This window comes from Neolamprologus multifasciatus, chromosome 17 (genome assembly GCF_963576455.1).
Source record: "Neolamprologus multifasciatus chromosome 17, fNeoMul1.2, whole genome shotgun sequence".
In the NCBI taxonomy this organism is placed as follows: Eukaryota; Metazoa; Chordata; class Actinopteri; order Cichliformes; family Cichlidae; genus Neolamprologus; species Neolamprologus multifasciatus.
Window position 1 is genome coordinate 2237397 of NC_140455.1, and position 23552 is coordinate 2260948.

General features: G+C 41.4%; 1 protein-coding gene across 16 annotated transcripts in view; it reads left to right on the top strand.

The window, feature by feature from the left end:
* The window catches only part of osbpl8 (oxysterol binding protein-like 8), a 108543-nt gene that overhangs the window by 52230 nt on the left and 32761 nt on the right, over window positions 1-23552 (top strand). For 3 of the 16 annotated variants that reach the window (XM_085138917.1, XM_085138918.1, XM_085138929.1), the window contains 2 exons: window positions 7709-7745; window positions 8900-9100. In XM_085138917.1, the coding sequence (XP_084995043.1) occupies window positions 7709-7745; window positions 8900-9100 (238 nt within the window). The other 13 variants (XM_085138928.1, XM_085138931.1, XM_085138930.1 and 10 more) reach the window with 10 other exon arrangements.

Here is a 23552-nt window from a genome sequence, read left to right on the forward strand (position 1 = left end):
TAAAATGTCACCTTGCTTTTCACCCCCTCTAAAAGGGAGCTGGACACCGTGAACGTTGCCCCCGTCTTTGTTTCCTTCATTAGTTCAAACAAGGTTGTCTGGTGTCATCCAGTTGTGTCGGCGGCTGGGGTTGAAGCACAGGCTTGACTTGCACATCTATTGTGTTCGAGCCTTCAGGTCTGAACAGACCACAGTGGGATCAAACTAGGCGAGCTGCCGTAGGGAGTTTACCTTTTTATTTGCCTTAATCAAACACAGTGAGCTGTTGCAGCAATAGCTGCCAGTGTTTTCTTTATTTTCAGACTGTGAGAACTCTTCAGATTCTTACAGTATTACACGTGCGTCTGCGATCGTGCACACAAAATCGTGATTGCTCAACTCACTGAGATCTGTTTTGATTAACATGTCAGTGGAAACTGAAACACTACCCGCATGAAAATATTATGATGATGATTTTTCTCTTGCAACATAAGGCTGATGGGTTCGAAATGTTTATTCTCTCTAATGATGGGAAATATTACTGACAGTAAAATGTACACATATCTATGTCCATGCTTTTAAGATCCATCTACTTTAGTGAAGGATTGTAGACATCTTATGATGCATACATTAATACACCAGCACTGGCTCATTGCAGATCTTGTTGTCAGTGGATATGCAGTAAGTTCCTCCTCAGTAGAGTCACTGCAGTGGAGGTGCAGCAGACATTGCTTGGTTTGCTCATCAGAGAGCTCTTACTGGAGCTCCTGTAAATGACAGTATGCATTGTTTTATTATATATATTTTTACATTAATGTAAGTTTATGTTGAGGAAATACTGCTGGCTACATATGATATGGTATGATATATATCCGGCATACAAATGTTGATATCTGTATGAGCTTCAAAAATCCAATGTGGATTAGAGCAGCGGTCCTCAACCCCCGGGCCACGGATCAGTACCGGTCCGTGAGTCGTTTGGTACCGGACCGCGAGAGTTGAGGCTCGGGTGTGAAATTTATGTTTTTATCGTTTTTTAACGTTATTTTTTAATCGTTAACTCCATTTCCCTGGGTCTTTTCCCATGTGTTATGAATAAATCTTCTTTTTTTGATACCGGTACTGGTTTTATTTTCTTGTATTAATCTGCAACTCCTTAAAGGCCGGTCTGTGAAAATATTGTCGGACACACGGTCCGTGGTTTAAAAAACAGGGTTGGGGGTCGCTGCATTAGAGCACAGTACGTGTACGAGACTGGGAGTGGAACTTAGTATCAAAAGTTTCCAAACCAAACATGGATGTCAGCTGCCAGCTTTCCCAAAGTCTAATATCAGTTGTGCATATGTGTGTGTGTGTGTTTCAGCAACTACAGTCACTCATAGCTTCACTGAAGGTGATTTTTAGGTTGCTAATATACACGGTCAAAAGAAAAAAAGCTGCTTTGTGGTGTTAAAGAAATGAACAGCAGGGGCACTAGAGGAGCAACAAGGAGATTACTCCCAAAGCACTAACGGTTTTACAGGTGGAGGTAGGGCTGCACGATTAATCGTTAGAAAATCGCGATCTCGATTCATACTTATGTGCGATCTCATTTCCAAATGACAACGATTTAAAAAAAAAAAACGACGACGATTGTACCGCATTTTGATCCGGGACGTAATCTGCATGAAAACAAGCGCTCACTCTTCCTGCTCAACAAATGACAAGGGCGGAGCCTTATACCACGTGATACAGAAGCTGGCTGATAAAATTGGCAGGGAAAAAACAACGGAGAGCACGTCAGGGATGACGAGAAAGTGACAGGAGAAAATCCGTCCCGGCCAACCACCCAAACATCAATAACGGGAACCTTATACAGCGCTTCCCTATACCCGTCAAACTCCCGCAGGCACAAAGAAATTACGGAGGCTATCACTTATCACCTGACCAAAGATATGGCTCCATCAACACTGTGCAAAACGAGGGATTTAGGAAAATGATCAACACGCTAGACAAACGCTACACAGTGCCGTCCCACAACTATTTTTCTATTGTTGCACTTCCTGCTCTATACACGCAGTGTCGAGCAACGGTGGAGACGGAATTACAAGCAGTACAACATTTTGCAGCAACGACAAAATGTGAGACATTTGTTGTTTTTATGTTTATTTATTGTTTTTATGTTCAGTCTCAACTGTTACGAAGTTGATGTGCAGTTAATAAGTGCAATAAATATTTATACTGGAAAAGAAAATCGTGAGAGAATCGTGATTCTCATTTTATGCAAAATCGTGCAGCCCTAGGTGGAGGACATTTTTCCCTCCTCGTCTTTTCTCATTAGTTTTGCATTTGGATCATATCAGTGTTACTACTGGCAGCATGAGGTGATACCTGGACTCCAGCACAGGTAGTCCAACTCCTCCAGGCACATCAGAATGTGCCATGACTGGAGGATTTGTTGTGTTTCTCACCGTAGTCTCAAGATTACTCACGTTACTCAGTCCAAATCAGTATTCAGCATGTCGCCATTGAGATCTGATGTGGTTTGAACGTGTCCCTTTAGTTTTGGGATGTTTTTTGAGCAGTGTAATAGTGTAATATTAATTATCATGATTGTGAGAATATTATTTTAGAGGATTAATAATTGCAGTGCTCTGCAAAATACAGACAAATGCTAAAAATCCTGCTGGCTTTAAAACTGTGAGTTTTCAGAATGGGCTCATGTGTGGTGAAATCCCCTCCATCCTTTATCTCCTTAAACCCCAAAAAGATGAACATGTTCGATTATTCATGACACTAGAAGTTCAGCTGTGAGGATGTGGGTTGATTCTCATTCTCCACACAAATGTTTGTGCTGGGAAAACAGCAGACGTACAAATCTCACAGACAACTTGACAACAGACATTAGTTTTGAGGATTTATAGAATATTAAAACCTGGTCACAAAAAGTTTGAGTTTGAATGATTCATACTTTAGGTCAGTTGTTAGCTTAGTGCAGACCTTCCCAAAGTGTGGGGCCCGCCCCCTAGGGGGGGCGCAGAGCCATTGCAGGGGGGGCGCAGAATGAAAAGGGGGGGAAAAAAACAAAACGCTTGGACACTGCTAGCACGGCGCCCACAGAAACGCAAAGCAGGAGATGAAGAATCGCTGAATATGTTTCCAAATCAACTTCATTCTAAGCCAAAGACTAGAAAATATGGTGAAGTATATCTGCCCTTTGGCTTCACCTGCACAAGTGCCGAGGTAGGTCTCCCTGCAGGATTGGTTTTCCCTTTGTCGGGAGCAGCACTGGGCTCTTCAAATCACAGAAAAACAGGATCCCACAACTGTTTATGTTTTTAAACCCATTTTGCACAGAGAGGCATTTTTTGAAAAATGTATTGATAGCAATGTTGAATATTATTACACATGAAAAAAAAAACTACATGTAAAATAATCTGCCTTTCTAAATGGAGGGACAGTAACTGCGTGTAAAACCTGCAGATAGTCAGATTAACAGTATTTTGTTTCTATCTGGCATTCTGCAATTCATCTCATGTAAAAAATAACGTGCGCACAGCATGACGTGAAAAAGACACATACCTTTGATGTTGTGTGACGAACTCTGTATTCCTCATTCACACATAAACGCAAAAGAGGAGTTTTAAAAATCTCATTTTTCGGTGATTCAAAACGCTGCGTTTTCAAAAATACCCGTGTAGGTGTGGCAGCGTAAGAGAGTTAGTAGTTTATTTTATTGCTACCTGTAATTTATTGCAGATTACTTGTATTTGCTTAATTGTTTACTAAATGTTTGAGGTGTGAAATAAACCGCAATGGAGCAAAATATGGGTGTGTGTGGCTGGAGGATGTGTTTGTGCACACGCGCGGGGGGGGGGGGCGAACATTTTTCTTGTAAAACAAGGGGGGCCCAGCAAAAAAAGTTTGGGAACTACTGGCTTAGTGCATGTAAACCTCCCACCACCCTTTTTTTGATGATCAATTTATAGTGACAAAAGCTTTTCAAATGCTAATGTGGCCTCGCCACTTGCTGTGGTCCAGCGAGTGCGCTTTCATTCAACTGTATTGTTAAAACTCTCTCTCGGGCTGCCTGTCGCAGTTTCTGTTTTCTATCAGTGGCACTTGGAGATTGTTGTTGGCCCTTCACTTTGTGTCTCTGTCAGCCTCTTCACCACCACCCACACTCTCATCTGCATAGTTAATCAGCACTAATCACCAGGTGAGGTTGTTATAAACAGCATTCACCCCGGGTTCACAAAGACCGTCAGTCACAGAAGCTGCTGACAGTTGCTGTGAGTTTATTGAACAGAGAGTTTGAGGAAAAGTGGTTTATTTTGGGATCAGACTGTGTGCTGTGTTTCGAGAAAACTACCAGCCTTCCAGGAACAAACTCCTCTGACCTCTTTGCCCCAATGACTGAGGGTCATCTGTTTGCAACTTGGAGGGAGTGGCCTCAGTGTAATGGCAAGACGGCACACTGAGCCAAGATTAAATGAGGAAAGCACTCTGTTGGTGCCTCTTCACAAAGCCTCGTTAATAGATCTCTGACGTTCAGTGACAGTTTGCTAATCCCTTATTGTTGCGAGCAGCTCTTAGTATCGTCTGCCCTCTCAGCCAGTAGGTCTCTGGGTTCTAACCAATCAGAACTTTGTGATTTGATTTCATCTGTAGGATTATCTGAGCAATAACCAATGAGTGGCCCTGTTTTCCCCGTCTTCCTTCTCACTGAGCTGCCTATGGTTGTTTTGTCTGACTAGAGATTATATAGGATCCTGCTTCACTCCGGCCATGACACCAGATCTATTCACTACAGCTGCCTGGACTAATGTGATGGGTTTCTGTAAACCTGAGCCAGACGGTATCTTGGAGGTAGTGAAATTAAGAATCCTCTGCAGTCGTGTTGATATTTGCTGTGTCGGAGTTATGACTGAACAGAAACAGCGCCCTTACTGTTGCAGAGGTGTTACTTTTAAGATAAAGATAAGATAAAGAGAGGTCATGGTGAGCAAACCTAATCAGAGCCTGTTTGTTGTTTTCGGTCAGCTGTTAAATGCTTCCACTCTCCGCTGTGCACAGATGGGTGAGTGTCTGTTGTTTGTGGTCAGAGCTGCTTACCAATTACACTGTAATGTTTACTGCTCTGCGGATAGGACTTAATAAGAAATATAAACCGATGGTTGAAATATTTAAGTTGATTGTAATGATTAACTTCCTGTTTATGAGACATTACATTAATAACTACCTGCAAAGTAAATGGTGTACTGTACTGAAAATATAAAACACTTTAGTAACAAAGTGGTTGTGCTGTTACATGGATATTTATTGTACCCAGAGGATGCATCCACAAAACATTAATATTTTTCTCCTGTGCTATTCTGAGGCTGATGCTGCAGCGATGACATGTCGTGCAACCAGTGAATAATCCCGAAAGTTTCATTTGGCCAAAGTCCTTTTAAAAGTGATTCTTGTCACTTGGCAGGAACCTTTAAAACTACTCCAGCACTTATTTAGACGTTCCTGCTTAATTAAATCATTTGTGGCTTTTAATGATTTCTTTGAAGATTTGGGTGCACAAGTTTGAATTAGTTTTGGAGTTTGTCCCTTAAAAGACATCGAAGAACCTTCAGCACCACTTATTAAAGTTGTATGGTGTTAAATCAATCATTCAACCCTGGAAAAAGAGCAGCTCAAAGCTCAAATTACCATAACATTTATGCTCATGATAAGTGTAAACATCTGAACACAGCTCTATACTTCTACTATGCATGCGCAATGTTTGCTAACGTAGCTTCTTTGGCTGTTGTTTGGCTCTTTGGGGAGCTTAGACATGACAGTTGTCTTCTTTGCCCCATCTCAGGAGTCAGGTCTCCTCCTTATATGATGTGTGGTTTAGTCATATAGCTAGCCAGCTAGCATATCCTAGCAATGACAGAAGCTGCTAACTATAATCTGTAAGCATAAGCTAGTGCATAATAGAGCAGGGCGATATGACCAAAAATATTTATCACGATATACATTTGAAATTTTGCGATAACGATATAACTGACGATATAATTGACACTAGACAAAATGCTTTACAACTCCACAACTTTATTAGTGCAAAAAACCCCATCAATGTATTTTCACTTAAACAAGCAGCTGTTTTTTATGTGCATTACAGTTACATAAAAATGTAACAGAGCAAATCCTTTGCTGACAGTTTAACCAAAAGATCACTCCGCGGGCGCCTAACTACGACAGTAGTTCCAACAATCCATCAAGCGGTGTGGGTTCGTAGCTTAGCAAAGTCGTACTAAAACATTTGACAGGTTTTCGAGCGCCGTGCACATAAAATCGTTTCGAGGTCAGTAAACACAGCCAGAGTTCATACATAAGGCACACGGGATTATAAGGGGCTCTGTCGACTTTCACAAAAATCAAAGGATTGATTTTAAGTGTGCCGTATTTTCCAAACAACACGGTAATAACGACGGCCCGCTAGCATGCTCTACAAAAAATAGTGCTTTGTTGTGTATCTGACGGACGAAAGCTAAACCAGTTCCACACCAGTGAAGTTGCAGCATTTTAACAAACCAGTTCTGGTTCATCGTTTCATTTAACGATCCACTTTCGCTTTTCTCATTCTGCGTCGCCGCCATGTACGTATGTAAACAAAGGCACTGCGCATGCGCGTTTTACCCATATTCTATCGTGATATTTCATTTTCCTATCGTTGCCCAACATTACACCGGTACGACCGTGAACGGTATGATATAGCCCAGCCCTAGTGCATAATATTTCTAAGAGCAGGTTAGCATGAGGACATTATCACATTGCACAAAGTAGCGTTTGATTTATTAATCCACAATAAAAATCATATTTTTTTTTATTTTACATTTGATTTTTAAGTTTTAAAAATAAATGTGCACTCACTCAGTTTCTAAACTCATCTTGTGAAACCAGTTTCATTCATCATTAATCAAAATCAGTTCCCACTGTCACGTTGCCTTGAGGTATATAGTCAATATCAGATGTGACGCTAACTAAAGCCCAGATGATCAATAAAACTGTCTTTTGAGTTTGACTAATTGGTGGACACGACCTCTGGGAAATGTTAAAGAGCTACAATCGTTCAGTGACATTTTAAATGCAAAGCAGTTGTTAGTTGCAGTATGGGATCAACCACTGAGATGGCCCTTAATTATTATTTTGGGATGCTCCGGCAGCTGTTGTAATTAACGGGCTGCTGATTGGTGGTCATTTGGAACGTGACCATTTATTCTCCATCACGTTTGTGTGTGCTCTGTAACTTTATCCATTGCTGTGTATCACCAAGTCTGCTGTCACCCCCTCCCACTGCCTCCATCACCCAACAGATTTATGTTAAGTTGTCTTCCATCCACATTTTGGTTAAACTAATGTCTGTTTTTTTCTGTCTCTTGTCTCCTCTGTTTTTTGTTGTGTGTCTGTGTGTGTGTGTGTGTGTTTGTCTGTTGTCGTCCTGTGCGGCTGCGGCTTCACCTGCTGTTGCTGCTGATGCTGCTGCTGCTGCTGCTGCTGCCCACTATACACCAACCCCACTGCCCGCAAACCCACCACTGCCAACATCTGGTGAACAACACATGGCGGACACCCCTTCGTCCCCTTTAATCTCTATCCAAAATCCTCTGACACGTTTTCCAATCCCTTTCATTTTCTGTCTTTTCCTCTGTTTTTATCTGCTATCACTGTCTTGCCCTCCCCCCTCATCTCCACCCTTTCCCCCTGCTAGCAGCACGCAGAGTTGAGAGAGCAGCATGCCACCTCCGGTAAGCCAGTGACCTTTCAGAGGAAGGGCTAAGGCCAGTGTACCCAGTCAGCAAACTGGCCAGGACTGATATTTAGGCTGAAATTGATTAGAAAAGAATGCATGTCTTCTTGCTTTTCCCAAGTGTTAAGTATTTAAAGTCAGTTTTAGTGGTTAGTTAATTATGTATTTTGGGAAAGTGTGTCACTGTCCACTTCATATATGGCTTCACAACAAAATGTATCTGCATTTGGAAAAGCAAACAAAGTCCATTCTTTTACACAGAGTGCAAAGATGAACTTTTTATATGTAGTATATAAACTGATATTAAGAACGCTCACCCTGAAGCAAAACGATGTGATTGTCTTTCCTTTGTCTAATATGTAAATTGCACTTTCAAATATAGCAGAGAGCCATAAGGACTGGTTCACATATAGTGCTTTTCTACTTGAGAAGTCGAAGAGCTTTATACAAAATGTCCCATAAAGCACTTTTGTCTACACCCAGGTGCTTCCTGTGTAACATTCCCACACCTTCCTACTCTGATGAATGAATTGTAGAGCCATTAGGTGTTTAATATCTTGCCCAAGACTGGCAACTGGAACCATTTTAACTAAAACAATAACTACTGCTGTTGCAAGATGTTGTGTGTAAAAATAAATGAGTAAACACTTTGTTTAAATAGAGATGGGATAACATGAGACATTTAGCTGCTGACCCCAGTACGACCAGAGCAGTTGTTGTTTTTTCTTGTTACAAATATTTTTAGAACCATAAACGGTAGAAGTGTTTTCATACTTATGCATGAGTCCTGTTTTGTTTTTTAATGCAATGTGATTGGTCACACTTCATCCGAGATGGGCTCCCATTGCTAAGCAATAACTTGCCTGCCTGCTTCATTAGGGCTCAGTAAACAAGGTGGAGTAATAGGGGAGAGGCTCACATCTCCAGGTTATCAGCTCTCATGAAAACCGTCATGATGATAATGTTGAAAACAAATATTATGTAAGTTATCAAAATAGGTTATGAAACAGAAGGCTGCAGCTATCAGATGCTCCACAAGAGGGTTGTGTGTGGATGTGCGCTGATTTCAAGAAAGGTGGCAACATGTCAGATTGTTCTTCTGATGTCTTCCCTTTTCATCTCTCACCGCTTCTTCCTTCTCCTTTTATGTAGCTGCCATAGTGTGCGGTGATGATACCGTCCTTCTGACACAGACCCCGAGCAGGATGAGCCAGCGCCAGGTGAAGGAGCGGGACAAGGAGAGGGAAAGGGAGAAGGAGAAGGAAAAGGAGAAGGAAGTAGGCCTCCAAACACCCAACAGGGAGCAGCTTGCCAGCCCCTCTACCCTCAGCCCAGGAATCAGCTACAGCCACGGTAAGATCTGCTTTCCAAAACACTGTGGTTTGTTATTATTGTCATTAGTTTGCACTTTGTTCTTGTTTGAGAGCTGAGTGCACAGTGAGCGAGAGAGAGAGAGGGTTATGGCACGCAGCTGAAATGAAATCATGTCCATCATGGTTATTATAGATCAGCACGTTCGGTCATGATTTTGCGTGTCTCCATTACTGTACGTTATGTCATAGTAGTAACGCATTCTCCCATTTAAAAAAAGGGCTTTATGACGTGCTCTCAGATCACATTCACACTAAAAGATTAGTCAGGATATTTCAGTTGGTTTAAATGTTGTAAAAGTGCAGAAACGTGAACTTTTCAAAGCCAAACCCTTCATGCTGCTCACTGTTTCTGCAAACGTGTGACCTCCAGTGTTGGTCAAGTTACTTGAAAAAAAGTAATCAGTAACTAATTACTGATTACTTCCCCAAAAAAGTAATCCCGTTACTTTACTGATTACTTATTTTCAAAAGTAATTAATTAGTTAGTTACTTAGTTACTTAGTTACTTTTTAAAAACACGATTTACAACCTGAATAGGTGATAAAGTGATAGATCTTTCAGCCCAATTCTACTTTTTCTGCATAATCATCATACAAAATGTAATCAAATGAAAAAGTATCTTTTTAAAACTTATTAGTTTTAATCTTTTAACTTTATGCATCAAGCAAAAATTTAATTATATGCACCATTCTCTGACTGGAAGAAATTAGTTTAATATTTAAACCTATTTTCTGCACATTCCAGCACATAAAATATATATACAGTGGGGCAAAAAAGTATTTAGTCAGCCACCGATTGTGCAAGTTCCCCCACTTAAAATGATGACAGAGGTCAGTAATTTGCACCAGAGGTACACTTCAACTGTGAGAGACAGAATGTGAAAAAAAAATCCATGAATTCACATGGTAGGATTTGTAAAGAATTTATTCGTAAATCAGGGTGGAAAATAAGTATTTGGTCAATAACAAAAATACAACTCAATACTTTGTAACATAACCTTTGTTGGCAATAACAGAGGTCAAACGTTTACTATAGGTCTTTACCAGGTTTGCACACACAGTAGCTGGTATTTTGGCCCATTCCTCCATGCAGATCTTCTCAAGAGCAGTGATGTTTTGGGGCTGTCGCAGAGCAACACGGACTTTCAACTCCCGCCACAGATTTTCTATGGGGTTGAGGTCTGGAGACTGGCTAGGCCACCCCAGGACTTTCAAATGCTTCTTACGGAGCCACTCCTTTGTTGCCCGGGCGGTGTGTTTTGGATCATTGTCATGTTGGAAGACCCAGCCTCGTTTCATCTTCAAAGTTCTCACTGATGGAAGGAGGTTTTGGCTCAAAATCTCACGATACTTTGCCCCATTCATTCTGTCCTTAACACGGATCAGTCGTCCTGTCCCCTTGGCAGAAAAACAGCCCCATAGCATGATGTTTCCACCCCCATGCTTCACAGTAGGTATGGTGTTCTTGGGATGCAACTCAGTATTCTTCTTCCTCCAAACACGACGAGTTGAGTTTATACCAAAAAGTTCTACTTTGGTTTCATCTGACCACATGACATTCTCCCAATCCTCTGCTGTATCATCCATGTGCTCTCTGGCAAACTTCAGACGGGCCTGGACATGCACTGGCTTCAGCAGCGGAACACGTCTGGCACTGCGGGATTTGATTCCCTGCCGTTGTAGTGTGTTACTGATGGTGACCTTTGTTACTTTGGTCCCAGCTCTCTGCAGGTCATTCACCAGGTCCCCCCGTGTGGTTCTGGGATCTTTGCTCACCGTTCTCATGATCATTTTGACCCCACGGGATGAGATCTTGCGTGGAGCCCCAGATCGAGGGAGATTATCAGTGGTCTTGTATGTCTTCCATTTTCTGATGATTGCTCCCACAGTTGATTTTTTCACACCAAGCTGCTTGCCTATTGTAGATTCACTCTTCCCAGTCTGGTGCAGGTCTACAATTCTTTTCCTGGTGTCCTTCGAAAGCTCTTTGGTCTTGGCCATGGCGGAGTTTGGAGTCTGACTGGTTGAGGCTGTGGACAGGTGTCTTTTATACAGATGATGAGGTCAAACAGGTGCCATTCATACAGGTAACGAGTGGGGGACAGAAAAGCTTCTTACAGAAGACGTTACAGGTCTGTGAGAGCCAGGGATTTTCCTTGTTTGAGGTGACCAAATACTTATTTTCCACCCTGATTTACGAATAAATTCTTTACAAATCCTACCATGTGAATTCATGGATTTTTTTTTCACATTCTGTCTCTCACAGTTGAAGTGTACCTCTGGTGCAAATTACTGACCTCTGTCATCATTTTAAGTGGGGGAACTTGCACAATCGGTGGCTGACTAAATACTTTTTTGCCCCACTGTATGTGTATATATATATATATTATATATATATATATATATATATATATATATATTTGTGTTTACACTCACTCTTTCAAATAGATGCAAGTAAAACACAGCAGAAAATAAATAAAGTCAAAGACTAGCGGTCCTGTTGCTCTAATTTCACCTGTAAAGCAGGAGTAGGGTAGGTCAGTGGAAGGATACAGCAGTTTCTCTGTGAGTTTCCCATTACGTCGTAGCTACTCGGTCCTTGCTTGGAAGTTTAGGGTTTTTTTCGCTGTAAAAAGAAGTTTTCTTCCCACGCACAACGGACACTAATGTTTTTGTCACTTTTTATGGACTCAAACTCAAAGTGAGGTCAGTACTTCCACGCTTTAAACGCTGCACGCTCATACTCTCTCTGCACTCGATATATGATCCATTGTTGATCTGCACACAGCTGTTGTCACGAACGTCGCACTCGCTTACGTCACTGTCATGAGACATTCTCGCAAACAAATCACGGTTTTAGTAACGCAGTAACGCAGCGTTCCTGCGGGAAAGTAACGGTAATCTAATTACCGTTTTTGCAATAGTAATCCCTTACTTTACTTGTTACTTGAAAAATGTAATCGGATTACAGTAAGCCCATCTCTGTTGACCTCCTCCTTATTTTTTGGCTGTTATGGTAATGACAGGATAAAGTAAATTGCTAACACCACCCCCACTCCACACCCCCTCACATCACTACGTCCTCAATCATAATAAAAGCAGCCTGTGCTGCCTATTCGAACAAGTCATGATTTTTTTCCCATTCAGCCTCTCAGAGTCATTATGCAGCACTTTCCTGATTATTGCTGTTGTACTTAACGTAGTGCAGTAAATATCTGTATAATACTGAATTTAAACTGTGAGCAGATTGGTGATGCATTGCTACATGTACTTTCTAAGCAGATGTATTATGCCAAGAAATTTGATAATGGCTGGCAGACAGTTAATGCTGCACAAACATGTTCAGCTTTGTGCTTCTAAATGTTTTTTTTAATATAAATTTGTTTTTCAGCCATCACAGGAATCCACAGTAACTTTACATCAGTTTCTAAAATCAGTGCTTCCTCCAGTCTTTGTGGGAATTTCTGTAATGAAATTCTGTCTTAGATCTCCTGTAGCCTGTAGCAGTGGTTCTCAAACCTTTCACAATGAGCACAACCTCATAAAATACATGGCTCTGGAAGTACCACCCTTATGACCGACATTAAAGTACAGTAGTACAGGCCTATTTAACACTACATACAGTTTACATGAGGCACTTTTATTTCTTATATGAATGTTATTGATTTTAACTGTCATAAACAGGCTGTGACGAGTGATAATAATAACAAGTGTTCTGCATTAAAACATTCACAGCAGGTGGGATATCCAATCTTTAACTGATTACATATGAAAAAACTACTCTGCATTTAATAAGGCTTTTGTGTTTTTAACATGTTTTGTATCTTCTCTCTGTTCATTTTAAAGCTCAGTTTTTAAACCCTTACGATGTAACTACAGCCCATGCAGCAGTATATTAATGACTAACCTCGTATTGTGGATGGATTATCTCAGTTGTTCTCCTGACTGAAGTTTGGTCCGTTTACAGCAGCGGTCTCCAACCTTTTTTGCGCCACGGACCGGTTTATGCCCGACAATATTTTCACGGACCGGCCTTTAAGGTGTCGCGGATAAATACAACAAAATAAAACTAGTACCGGTACTGAAAAAAAGAAGATTTATTCATAACACACGTGAAAAGACCCAGGAAAACCGAGTAAACGATAAAAACGATAACAAAATAACGCTGAAAACCGATAAAAACCCTGAAAACTATACATTTCACACCTGACCCTCAAGTCTTGCAGCCCGGTACCAAACGACTCACGGACCGGTACCAGTCCGAGGCCCGGGGGTTGGGAACCGCTGGTTTACAGCATCCTGCCATGTGATTGCATTTGTCCCTCACCATCGGGAACCCTCGCGTTAACTTTTATCGAGTGGAAAAAAGTTCATCCTGCAGCTTCACTGTGTTTATGTTATGCTAACATAGCTGTGTTGCTAGCAGTCATGTAGCACATCATTATATACCAGCTAGCCCAACTTCAGTAACCCTGCAAAAGTCACAGCTGTTTAGTTTCCTGTCTTCATTTATATTGGAAGTGACAGCAGAGCTGTACGTTTTAATTTTTCAGAAATCTCTCAGTCAGAATACGGTATATTATTTAATCTTAAAAACATTTTTGGAGACTCCCGCGGTCTCCAAGGGGGAGAACAGCCATCATAACAAATGCTGAACTGCACGCTCACCTGGAAAAAAGAAGCAAGCGAACTTACAAACTCGAAACTCACTAAAGACGGACTCAAACAGAAGATTCTTTACCCTCAATAATCACATTAAGCAACGGTTCTGAGAGAAATACACCTGAAATATATGAATTCAAAGGTGTGCGTTATATAAACTGAAACTATACCAATCAAGTCATTTTCATTTAAATAGATTACGTCAAATGTTACATCCACTGCCAAGTTAAAAACAGCAGTTATCTTAGTGCGCCTGTCTTTGGATTGTGGGAGGAAGCCAGAGTACCTGGAGCCACGCAGGCACAGGGAGAAAGTGTCCACAGAAACCAGTTTGGTGACTGTGCTAAGCACTGCGTCACTGTACCACCCTAATAAATACATTTTAAAGTCTGGTGTATGTGTTCAACTATTATCATTTTCCTACATGTGTTTTTACTGCAGGAAAGAACCAATAAGAGAAGTTTAATTCCAAAAATAAGAGCTCCATCACAGGAAAGATGGTAACTCCGACTAACTAACCAATATATTGAGCAGGTTTTTAGTCATATCTGTTCATAGCAGACCTTTTCATTTGTGTGTCTTTGGTTAAAGTTATTCAGATTTGTTTGGAAGTACATGTTTATAATTGGAAACATCAGCTCTCTGTTTCCTTTAAATGAAAAGTTATACTAATCAGACACATTCCTCTCTCTCCAGTATTTTTAGAAATCGTGTCTATAAGGGATAAAATATGCTCTTTAGTACAACCAGGACTTTTCTGCTCCTGACATCACATATTGCCTGTGATAATATTAGCAAACTAGCAAAGATTGTGTCGCGGTTTTGACTGTGCGGTGGCGCTCGTGATTGCCGTCTGATGCGCCCGTTTAACAGATGGAGCAAAGAATTTCTTTGAAAATCAACCAGCAAGTCAAAGAGAGGAGGTTTGTTTCTGGGCAGCATCACATGGCATGAAATGATAAGATTTCTCTCATGTGATTCCTCAAATCTGACCATTTTCTTCACTAACCAGCTCTGTGTAATGAGGCTGAATGCAGAACTGAGCTCCTCTGCAGCAGTTGCTCTGATAAAGCACATGACTATTCATTGTTTGTTGAATATCCAGAATGACTGTCCCAGACGGGAGCATTAAAATATCACCGGCTCAATCGCTACACAGCATGCTTGAAAAACACCATATACTTCATATACTGTACACTATAGGAAAGGTCTAAACACACACACACACACACACACACACTCTGACCATTACAATCACTGTAGTTGCTGTTGAGTACTAAATAGAGCTGCATACTGTGCACTCTGAGCCTCTTAACTCTTATAATCCTGCTTCCTTTGTCTTCTTTTATTCTGTTGCGTGTTATGTTGACACTTTAAGACATAGAAGCAATGGCCATTTGTAGCCTCAGGATAGCTATCAGGGTTTTGCTTAGTCCAGGGGTGGGCAATCTCAGTCCACGAGGGCCGGTGTCCCTGCAGGTTTTAGATCTCACCTTGGGTCAACACACCTGCATCACATTAGTTTGTTACCAGGCCTCTGGAGAACTTCAGGACATGTTGAGGAGCTAATTTAGCCATTTAAATTAGCTGTGTTGTTTCGAGGACACATCTAAAACCTGCAGGGACACCGGCCCTCGTGGACTGAGATTGCCCACCCCTGGCTTAGTCTCTCTCTCTTTTTTTCTCCAGCCAACTGCAGACCTTTTTAGGAGGTCCCAACTTCAAACCTGCTCATCTTGTTCCACTCGAGATTTGATTTCTTTCTGGAAACCATCTCATTCAGGACTGTTGATGGGCTCAGGGATGGACGTTCCCATGCAGCAGAATAGGAACAAATCAAAGAGGGGCTTCTATAGCTTTGAGGAAATTGGTCTTACATCATTGCTCATGCCTTATTCTTGTATTACAGCGCCCTCTTGTGGACACCTTACTGTGATTAGAAAATTACTAGAGTGTTGTTAGATTTCCTTGTTCTCAGTGTGTGTTCTTAGTATCAAATTTAGTTTGATTCCTCTTAAGATCACAGAGAGCATGAAGGACGAAGAAGCGTAGGCTGATAGTTTTGATTTTGAGACTGTAAACTGTGACAGATCCTTTGTTTTTATTGCTGTGAGTGAAAAATGTTCCAATGTTTGATTTTTGTTTTTAATTGAAAAATATTTTCTGGCATCTTGCTTATAGCATACAAGAAAAACTGAACCTCTGTGTCAGTGTTTCCTACATTATTCTAGGGTGGAACTCACTTTCTTACCACAAGAGAGAGCAAGCGGTACAGAATCGAATGACTGTGTTGTTATTGCAGAAACGCTCTCTGTGTCAGGCTCATCAGCCTAGGTGTATGCAGTGATCCAGAGTGTGATCTGTGGGTTGCTGTGTGGATATAGGCTCAACACATCAGCAGCCTTTTGGGATCGGTCCGTTAAAATCTTTGTCAGACGTTCAGTGAGATGCATGTTTTGTGTTTATGGTATAGCTGAAATGTATTAGTATACATACTGGAGTAAAAGGTGCTTAGTCAGCCCTTGGCTAATTCTCATTTCCTGGTGTAAGCGTACAGAATAAAATCAGTCAACTTACTTCACATTCTAGTCCTCACTGCTTCAGAGAAACAAGAGTCTGTAAGAATATTTACCCAATATGACCCTCGAGTCCCTGCAGTCCAGAATGGGTATCCATGGCAACCGATTTGACTTCAACGTCTAGCTGATGGTCTTGTGTCAAAGTGATGACGGTGTTTGCTTTGACGTGTTTTCTGCCTGATGTCCTTGGGTTAAAATAGGCAGTTTTTTAATATTGGAGCTCACGAATGAATCCACGCCGTACTCGAGGGCACGACTGCTGCTGTGGTACGGATCTTTCTGGAAACATATTCTGTAGGAGTTGTGAGAACATTTACATCTAAGGTGTGAAGATGTGAAGATGATTTTGAATTGCTGCATTGGTGTGTCGCTGCTGCAGAGCAGGATTTCTGGAGGATAATCACATTTGATTGTACCCCAGCTGGGATGTGCTGACTAACCCTCGTGATACATTTGCATACATAGTAATCATTTTAAAAGGCTAGAGCTTAAAGCTCCATGTTTACATGTTCATGATGGATGAAATCCCTCTTATCCTCCTCACAGCAGATTCTGACCTCATTAGCAACCATTTGATTGTTATTATATAGAAATGTGCACAAAAGCACCTCCTTGCATACTCCTGGACGTTTCAGTGTGGCCTCTAGTTTTTAGTTGATGTCCCCTCTGTTGTCGAAAGCTTATGTGCTTGATCTCCTGATGTGATGCACCACTTTCAGATCTCTCAAGCTTGAGGCTTGATCCTGAAAACAACTGGGTCAGTTTGACACTGAAGTTGATTTCCTTACTAAAACTTTAGACATGCAGCACTGAAAGCAGTCCATGCATATCCACATTATCTGAAAGCAGAGAATGTGTAGATTGAATTGGTCCTCATACGTTGCTTAGATGCTACAACCTAGTCAATAATCTTCTTCTACATCTTTGCTGTCTTCTGCTCCTCCTGCTCATTGCTTTTGTCAACCTTTCATCATTGAAGTTAATTAAGTGTATTGTATTGTAATTGATCACGCAGTTCTGCATGCTGGACACACTGGAGGGATTATATCTGGGAACATGATGGTGTCCCCATGGAGGTGTTGGAGCAGGTGGCTGGGGAGATCAGTGCTTAAACTGCTATCCCCACAATTAGTTGTAGATACATGAATTGATCCAAATATACAGTGGGGCAAAAAAGTATTTAGTCAGCCACCAATTGTGCAAGTTCCCCCACTTAAAATGATGACAGAGGTCAGTAATTTGCACCAGAGGTACACTTCAACTGTGAGAGACAGAATGTGAAAAAAAAATCCATGAATTCACATGGTAGGATTTGTAAAGAATTTATTCGTAAATCAGGGTGGAAAATAAGTATTTGGTCACCTCAAACAAGGAAAATCCCTGGCTCTCACAGACCTGTAACGTCTTCTGTAAGAAGCTTTTCTGTCCCCCACTCGTTACCTGTATGAATGGCACCTGTTTGACCTCATCATCTGTATAAAAGACACCTGTCCACAGCCTCAACCAGTCAGACTCCAAACTCCGCCATGGCCAAGACCAAAGAGCTTTCGAAGGACACCAGGAAAAGAATTGTAGACCTGCACCAGACTGGGAAGAGTGAATCTACAATAGGCAAGCAGCTTGGTGTGAAAAAATCAACTGTGGGAGCAATCATCAGAAAATGGAAGACATACAAGACCACTGATAATCTCCCTCGATCTGGGGCTCCACGCAAGATCTCATCCCGTGGGGTCAAAATGATCATGAGAATGGTGAGCAAAGATCCCAGAACCACACGGGGGGACCTGGTGAATGACCTGCAGAGAGCTGGGACCAAAGTAACAAAGGTCACCATCAGTAACACACTACAACGGCAGGGAATCAAATCCCGCAGTGCCAGACGTGTTCCGCTGCTGAAGCCAGTGCATGTCCAGGCCCGTCTGAAGTTTGCCAGAGAGCACATGGATGATACAGCAGAGGATTGGGAGAATGTCATGTGGTCAGATGAAACCAAAGTAGAACTTTTTGGTATAAACTCAACTCGTCGTGTTTGGAGGAAGAAGAATACTGAGTTGCATCCCAAGAACACCATACCTACTGTGAAGCATGGGGGTGGAAACATCATGCTATGGGGCTGTTTTTCTGCCAAGGGGACAGGACGACTGATCCGTGTTAAGGACAGAATGAATGGGGCCAAGTATCGTGAGATTTTGAGCCAAAACCTCCTTCCATCAGTGAGAACTTTGAAGATGAAACGAGGCTGGGTCTTCCAACATGACAATGATCCAAAACACACCGCCCGGGCAACAAAGGAGTGGCTCCGTAAGAAGGATTTGAAAGTCCTGGAGTGGCCTAGCCAGTCTCCAGACCTCAACCCCATAGAAAATCTGTGGCGGGAGTTGAAAGTCCGTGTTGCTCGGCGACAGCCCCAAAACATCACTGCTCTTGAGAAGATCTGCATGGAGGAATGGGCCAAAATACCAGCTACTGTGTGTGCAAACCTGGTAAAGACCTATAGTAAACGTTTGACCTCTGTTATTGCCAACAAAGGTTATGTTACAAAGTATTGAGTTGTATTTTTGTTATTGACCAAATACTTATTTTCCACCCTGATTTACGAATAAATTCTTTACAAATCCTACCATGTGAATTCATGGATTTTTTTTTTCACATTCTGTCTCTCACAGTTGAAGTGTACCTCTGGTGCAAATTACTGACCTCTGTCATCATTTTAAGTGGGGGAACTTGCACAATCGGTGGCTGACTAAATACTTTTTTGCCCCACTGTATGCGTGAGCATGTAGTGTATTTACATTTCTACACAAAGGGAATCCAGTTTGACTGCAAAATTGACTTTTTGGAAATCGAATTACTGCTAGAACGGTTGGAGGTAACCAGATTACTGCAGCATCTGCAGAAAAAGTGACTAGATGTTTGATTTACCACCTAGAGCAGGGGTCGGCAACCTGCGGCTCTGGAGCCGCATGCGGCTCTTTAGTCCTTATACTGCGGCTCCGGGTGGTTTGGGAAAATAAATTAGAAGTATTTAGCTGACGTGTATTTTATTTGTGTTTAGTTCTTTTTTAACTTGTATTTCTAAATTGGAAGATTATTGTGATTTTGAAATATAAAAATAAAACTCTATCTTATTATTTTTTCATCGCTCAAAATAAGAGTCACACTTGCGGAAGCCGGTGTACCCGCCGAAACGCCGTGCATTTATCGAGACTTTCGACCCCAGGTAGGCCAGTTATGGATCTTTGGATCCACATTATGTCAGCAGCTGTTCTCCACCGTGAACTATGTTAAAACAAACACCGCTCACGCCTCACAGACGACAGCTTACAGTCCTGCAGACGCTGTGCGCAGAGGTTCGGGACCATAAGTCTTATTGTAAACGGCAGACCCGACGATGTTTGCAGAACACGCTTTTCAGCATCTCTTTATTGACCACTTTTCACACACGGTTGCTGTACGCACACAGCCGACTGTAGATTTGCAGCTCACAGCCCGACACATGCCAACAACAGCAGAGAGAGCACAGACGTTGAGGCCGCGAGGCGTGATTGCGGGTGCCGCTCAGGTGCAAGCAGTGGCGCTGCAGGACCACACCCCGCCACACACATTAACCTGGTAAAATACATATTTAGGCAGAATTTTGCAAATATCTATTTTTCATTTTTCAGCAGCATAGTGCTTTTTTCCAATCACTTTTTAAAAGTCAGGTCAAGGCTCCAAAAGCCCAAAGGAGATATAAGGGTGGCAGCTCACAACAGTTTTTGTTTGCTGGGTCATTTTAGTTCAGCTTTCCTTTTGTTATATTTCTTTAAGAGTTCAAAATGTGTTAATTACATAAATAAAATGTAATTTTCTCTGTAGCACTTCATGGATTTCATAAGCAACACACTTTAGTTGCTCTGTGGATTCTTTTAAAAAGCAGTTAAAAACTTTTCTGTTCAAACAAGCTTTTTGTTGATCTACATTCTTTACATTATTTACATTTGATCTTTTACATTGTGTATAATGTCTATTGATTGTATTGTTTGTTTTAATATTTGTGTACAGCGCTTTGTGACTGCCTGTCTGTGAAAAGCGCTTAATAAATAAACTTTACTTACTTACTTTAGTTGTTCACACAAAGCATAAAAGTAAAAAACAATATATGCAGTGTTATCTTCATTTTAGATTTCAAAAAGTATTTGCGGCTCCCAGTGTTTTCTTTTGCGTGGAAACCGGGTCCAAGTGGCTCTTTGGGTGTTAAAGGTTGCAGACCCCTGACCTAGAGTATGTGTTTCGTATCACTGATTGGATAGTTTCAGCTCACTTTGAAAGTGGGATTTTCCCATAAACTATCATGTGTGCTCTCTAAATATTAATTCTAAAATTTTGAATTTTCAAAGGATGATTTTTGAGTTTATGGATCGTAATGTACTGTAATAATCTTTCAAGTCAGTTCAGTTCAATTTTATTTACACAGCACCAAATCACAACAACAATCGCCTTAAGACACTTTATATTGTGATGTAGACCCTACAACAATACAAATAGAGAAAAACCCAACAATCATATGACCCCCTATGAGCAGCACTTTGGCGACAGTGGGAAGGAAAAACTCCCTTTTAACAGGAAGAAACCTCCAGCAGAACCAGGCTCAGGGAGGGGCGGGGCCATCTGCTGTGATTGGTTGGGGTGCGAGAAGGAAGACAGGATAAAGACATGCTGTGGAAGAGAGACAGAGGTTAATAACAGATATGATTCAATGCAGAGAGGTCTGTTAACACATAGTGAGTGAGAAAGGTGACTGGAAAGGAAAAACTCAATGCATCATGGGAATCCCCCGGCAGCCTATTGCAGCATAACTAAGAGAGGATTCAGGGTCACCTCAACAATCTTGTTGATCGAAGAAAGATGGATAAAAAATACAACCATACCTGCAAGTTTTAATTTTGTGTTTAGTTCAGATTGCTTTCATGACTTTGTGTGCTATTTGGATTATTTAGTTTAATTAGTGAGAGACAGAGCATAAAAACAGGCGCACAAACTCGGTGTGTTCCCTAAAGAAACTCATCACTAAAGAAACTTCATCAGTCACATTTGAAGCCACTTTCACTTGCTCCTCTTGCCAGACTGCTGCTGGGAAAGTTTGAAAGAGATGCATGTGTGAATCACACGAGGGGGCGGATAATGAAGAGGATAAGACGGTGAGAGAATTTGATAAGGATTTGATAAAGAAATGAAGAGGAAAGGAAGGAAGTTAAGCTACAGTGCCAGAGCAGGTGGGGTCAGTGCGGATTTAAGCTCAGCCGCGGGGATTATGGCGTCAGACAGGGTTAACAGCCACTGCCAATCCAGTGTCCCTTCTTCCGCCTACGCTCTCATCCAATGAGTGCTTGACCCTGAAAGGCCAGAGCACTGAGCAGGTTTGACCAAGGTTTGCCTGTAGAGAGCTGCAGGACACGAAGACATGATGGAGAATATGTCTGCTCGCAGCCTGAGCTCTGCTCGGACAGCTGAAGGCTCGTCTGGACTGACATGACTTGGGTGTAAAGCATGATTTGGGATCTTAAACTGCCGGCAGTACTTAACGTTGGAACATTTTCTTTTAAGATTTAACCTTAAGGAGTCCAAGGTATAGTATTAAGTAGTACAAGCTGTCACAGCAGTTGAAGTAGTGCTTGGTGGAATTGGAGACGGTGAAGAGTAACCTAGTTTGAAGCCTGTTTAATGATTTGTGCTGTCTTGTGTGCTTTTGTGCTTATATACTCCATGTAAGGTTGCTCTCACGAGGACAGAAGGGAGCTCACACCAACATAAAACCACTTTTACTCATCAGAGTATGAATGTGGACTGAAACAAGAGAGATGTATGTTGTTTGATTTACTGTAGGAAGGAGGAGTGCAGCAGAAGAATGATTTAAAAAGCCTCCGTGCTCCACAGCTTATCTCAGGCTTACAGGGCCTAAGACTATAGACGTTTACTGCCTGTGACTCTTGAAGGTGTTTGAGTCGTACTATTCTATCAAAGGTTTTTGTTCACTTTTGTGATTGACTACAAAACATGATAATAACTTATTTTATTTTTTCAATAACTCAACAAACAGCTTTATTTGTTGCAAACATAGTGAAGAATAACAGGAGAGTTAATGAACTTGGCTCAGTTTTGAACCGTGACACCATGTAAAGCATCAACAGTGGTCAGATAAACTTAATGTAACAGCAACTCTGCTCTGGACAAATAAGACTAAGAGTCTTAGTGGCTCTTTGAGGCCGTATTTAGCCATAGGAACATCTCGAGCTGCTAACAGTGGTGTGCTATTGCTATCATCACAATGCAGAATATTCACCATCTTCAGCTTAAGTTCATGTGCAGCTAATAGAAACAGTATTGATCAAATGTAAAGTTGGGCCTCATCAAATCATCAAAAACATCCCAGAGCGTGACAAGAATATCTTTTCTGTTAAAGTAAATGTGACGTACATGGTTGTATTGGTTGCACTGGATCTCCAAATTAAAAGCAGCATTCAGTGGCTTTTAAGACGGTTTATGTTCAGTTCTCCTGATGACGAAACAGAACAAGGACATCATACTGATTTTACGTTGTGGGCCACGTACAGTGTCATGAACACTTTGATCTTCAATCAATTCAGTGTCACTTGTATAGCACTAAATCAAAAGCAGCTGTCATCTCAGTGCAAAAGTGTGAGTAGGCCAGTGAAACTCCTCTTTGTCAGTGTAAAGAAGTTTAAATACATTTAATCCGTTACATATTTAAAGACACAGAAGTGTAGTGTCAGGCTTAAATTATAAGAAACAAATGTGTAAAATTACTGAAAAGCTTCTGTTAGCTAATAGCCCAGGCGTTCATGTGATTATAAAACAGAAACATCTTGTTAATTAACGGTGGGGCTTTTGTTCTTTTCTTTTGGATGTATGAAGAGTCCGCCCTGGGCAGCCTGGATATAGCTGGGAAAATGACCCAGATGATGACTAAATTTAGAAAAAGACTATCATGTGACTCAGAATGCCTTTGGAGTAACCGAAATGGGCATTTCCCCCTCTGCAAGCAGGTTAATGAGGTCTGGGATGTGAATTATACACGCAGACCATCTAATTAGCTGTATTAATTAAAGCACATTTATTAGCTGTAGATTGATTAGCTACGTTGGGGACAGATGTTTTGGAAGGGATTACACTCACGAGTACTTCACAAGTT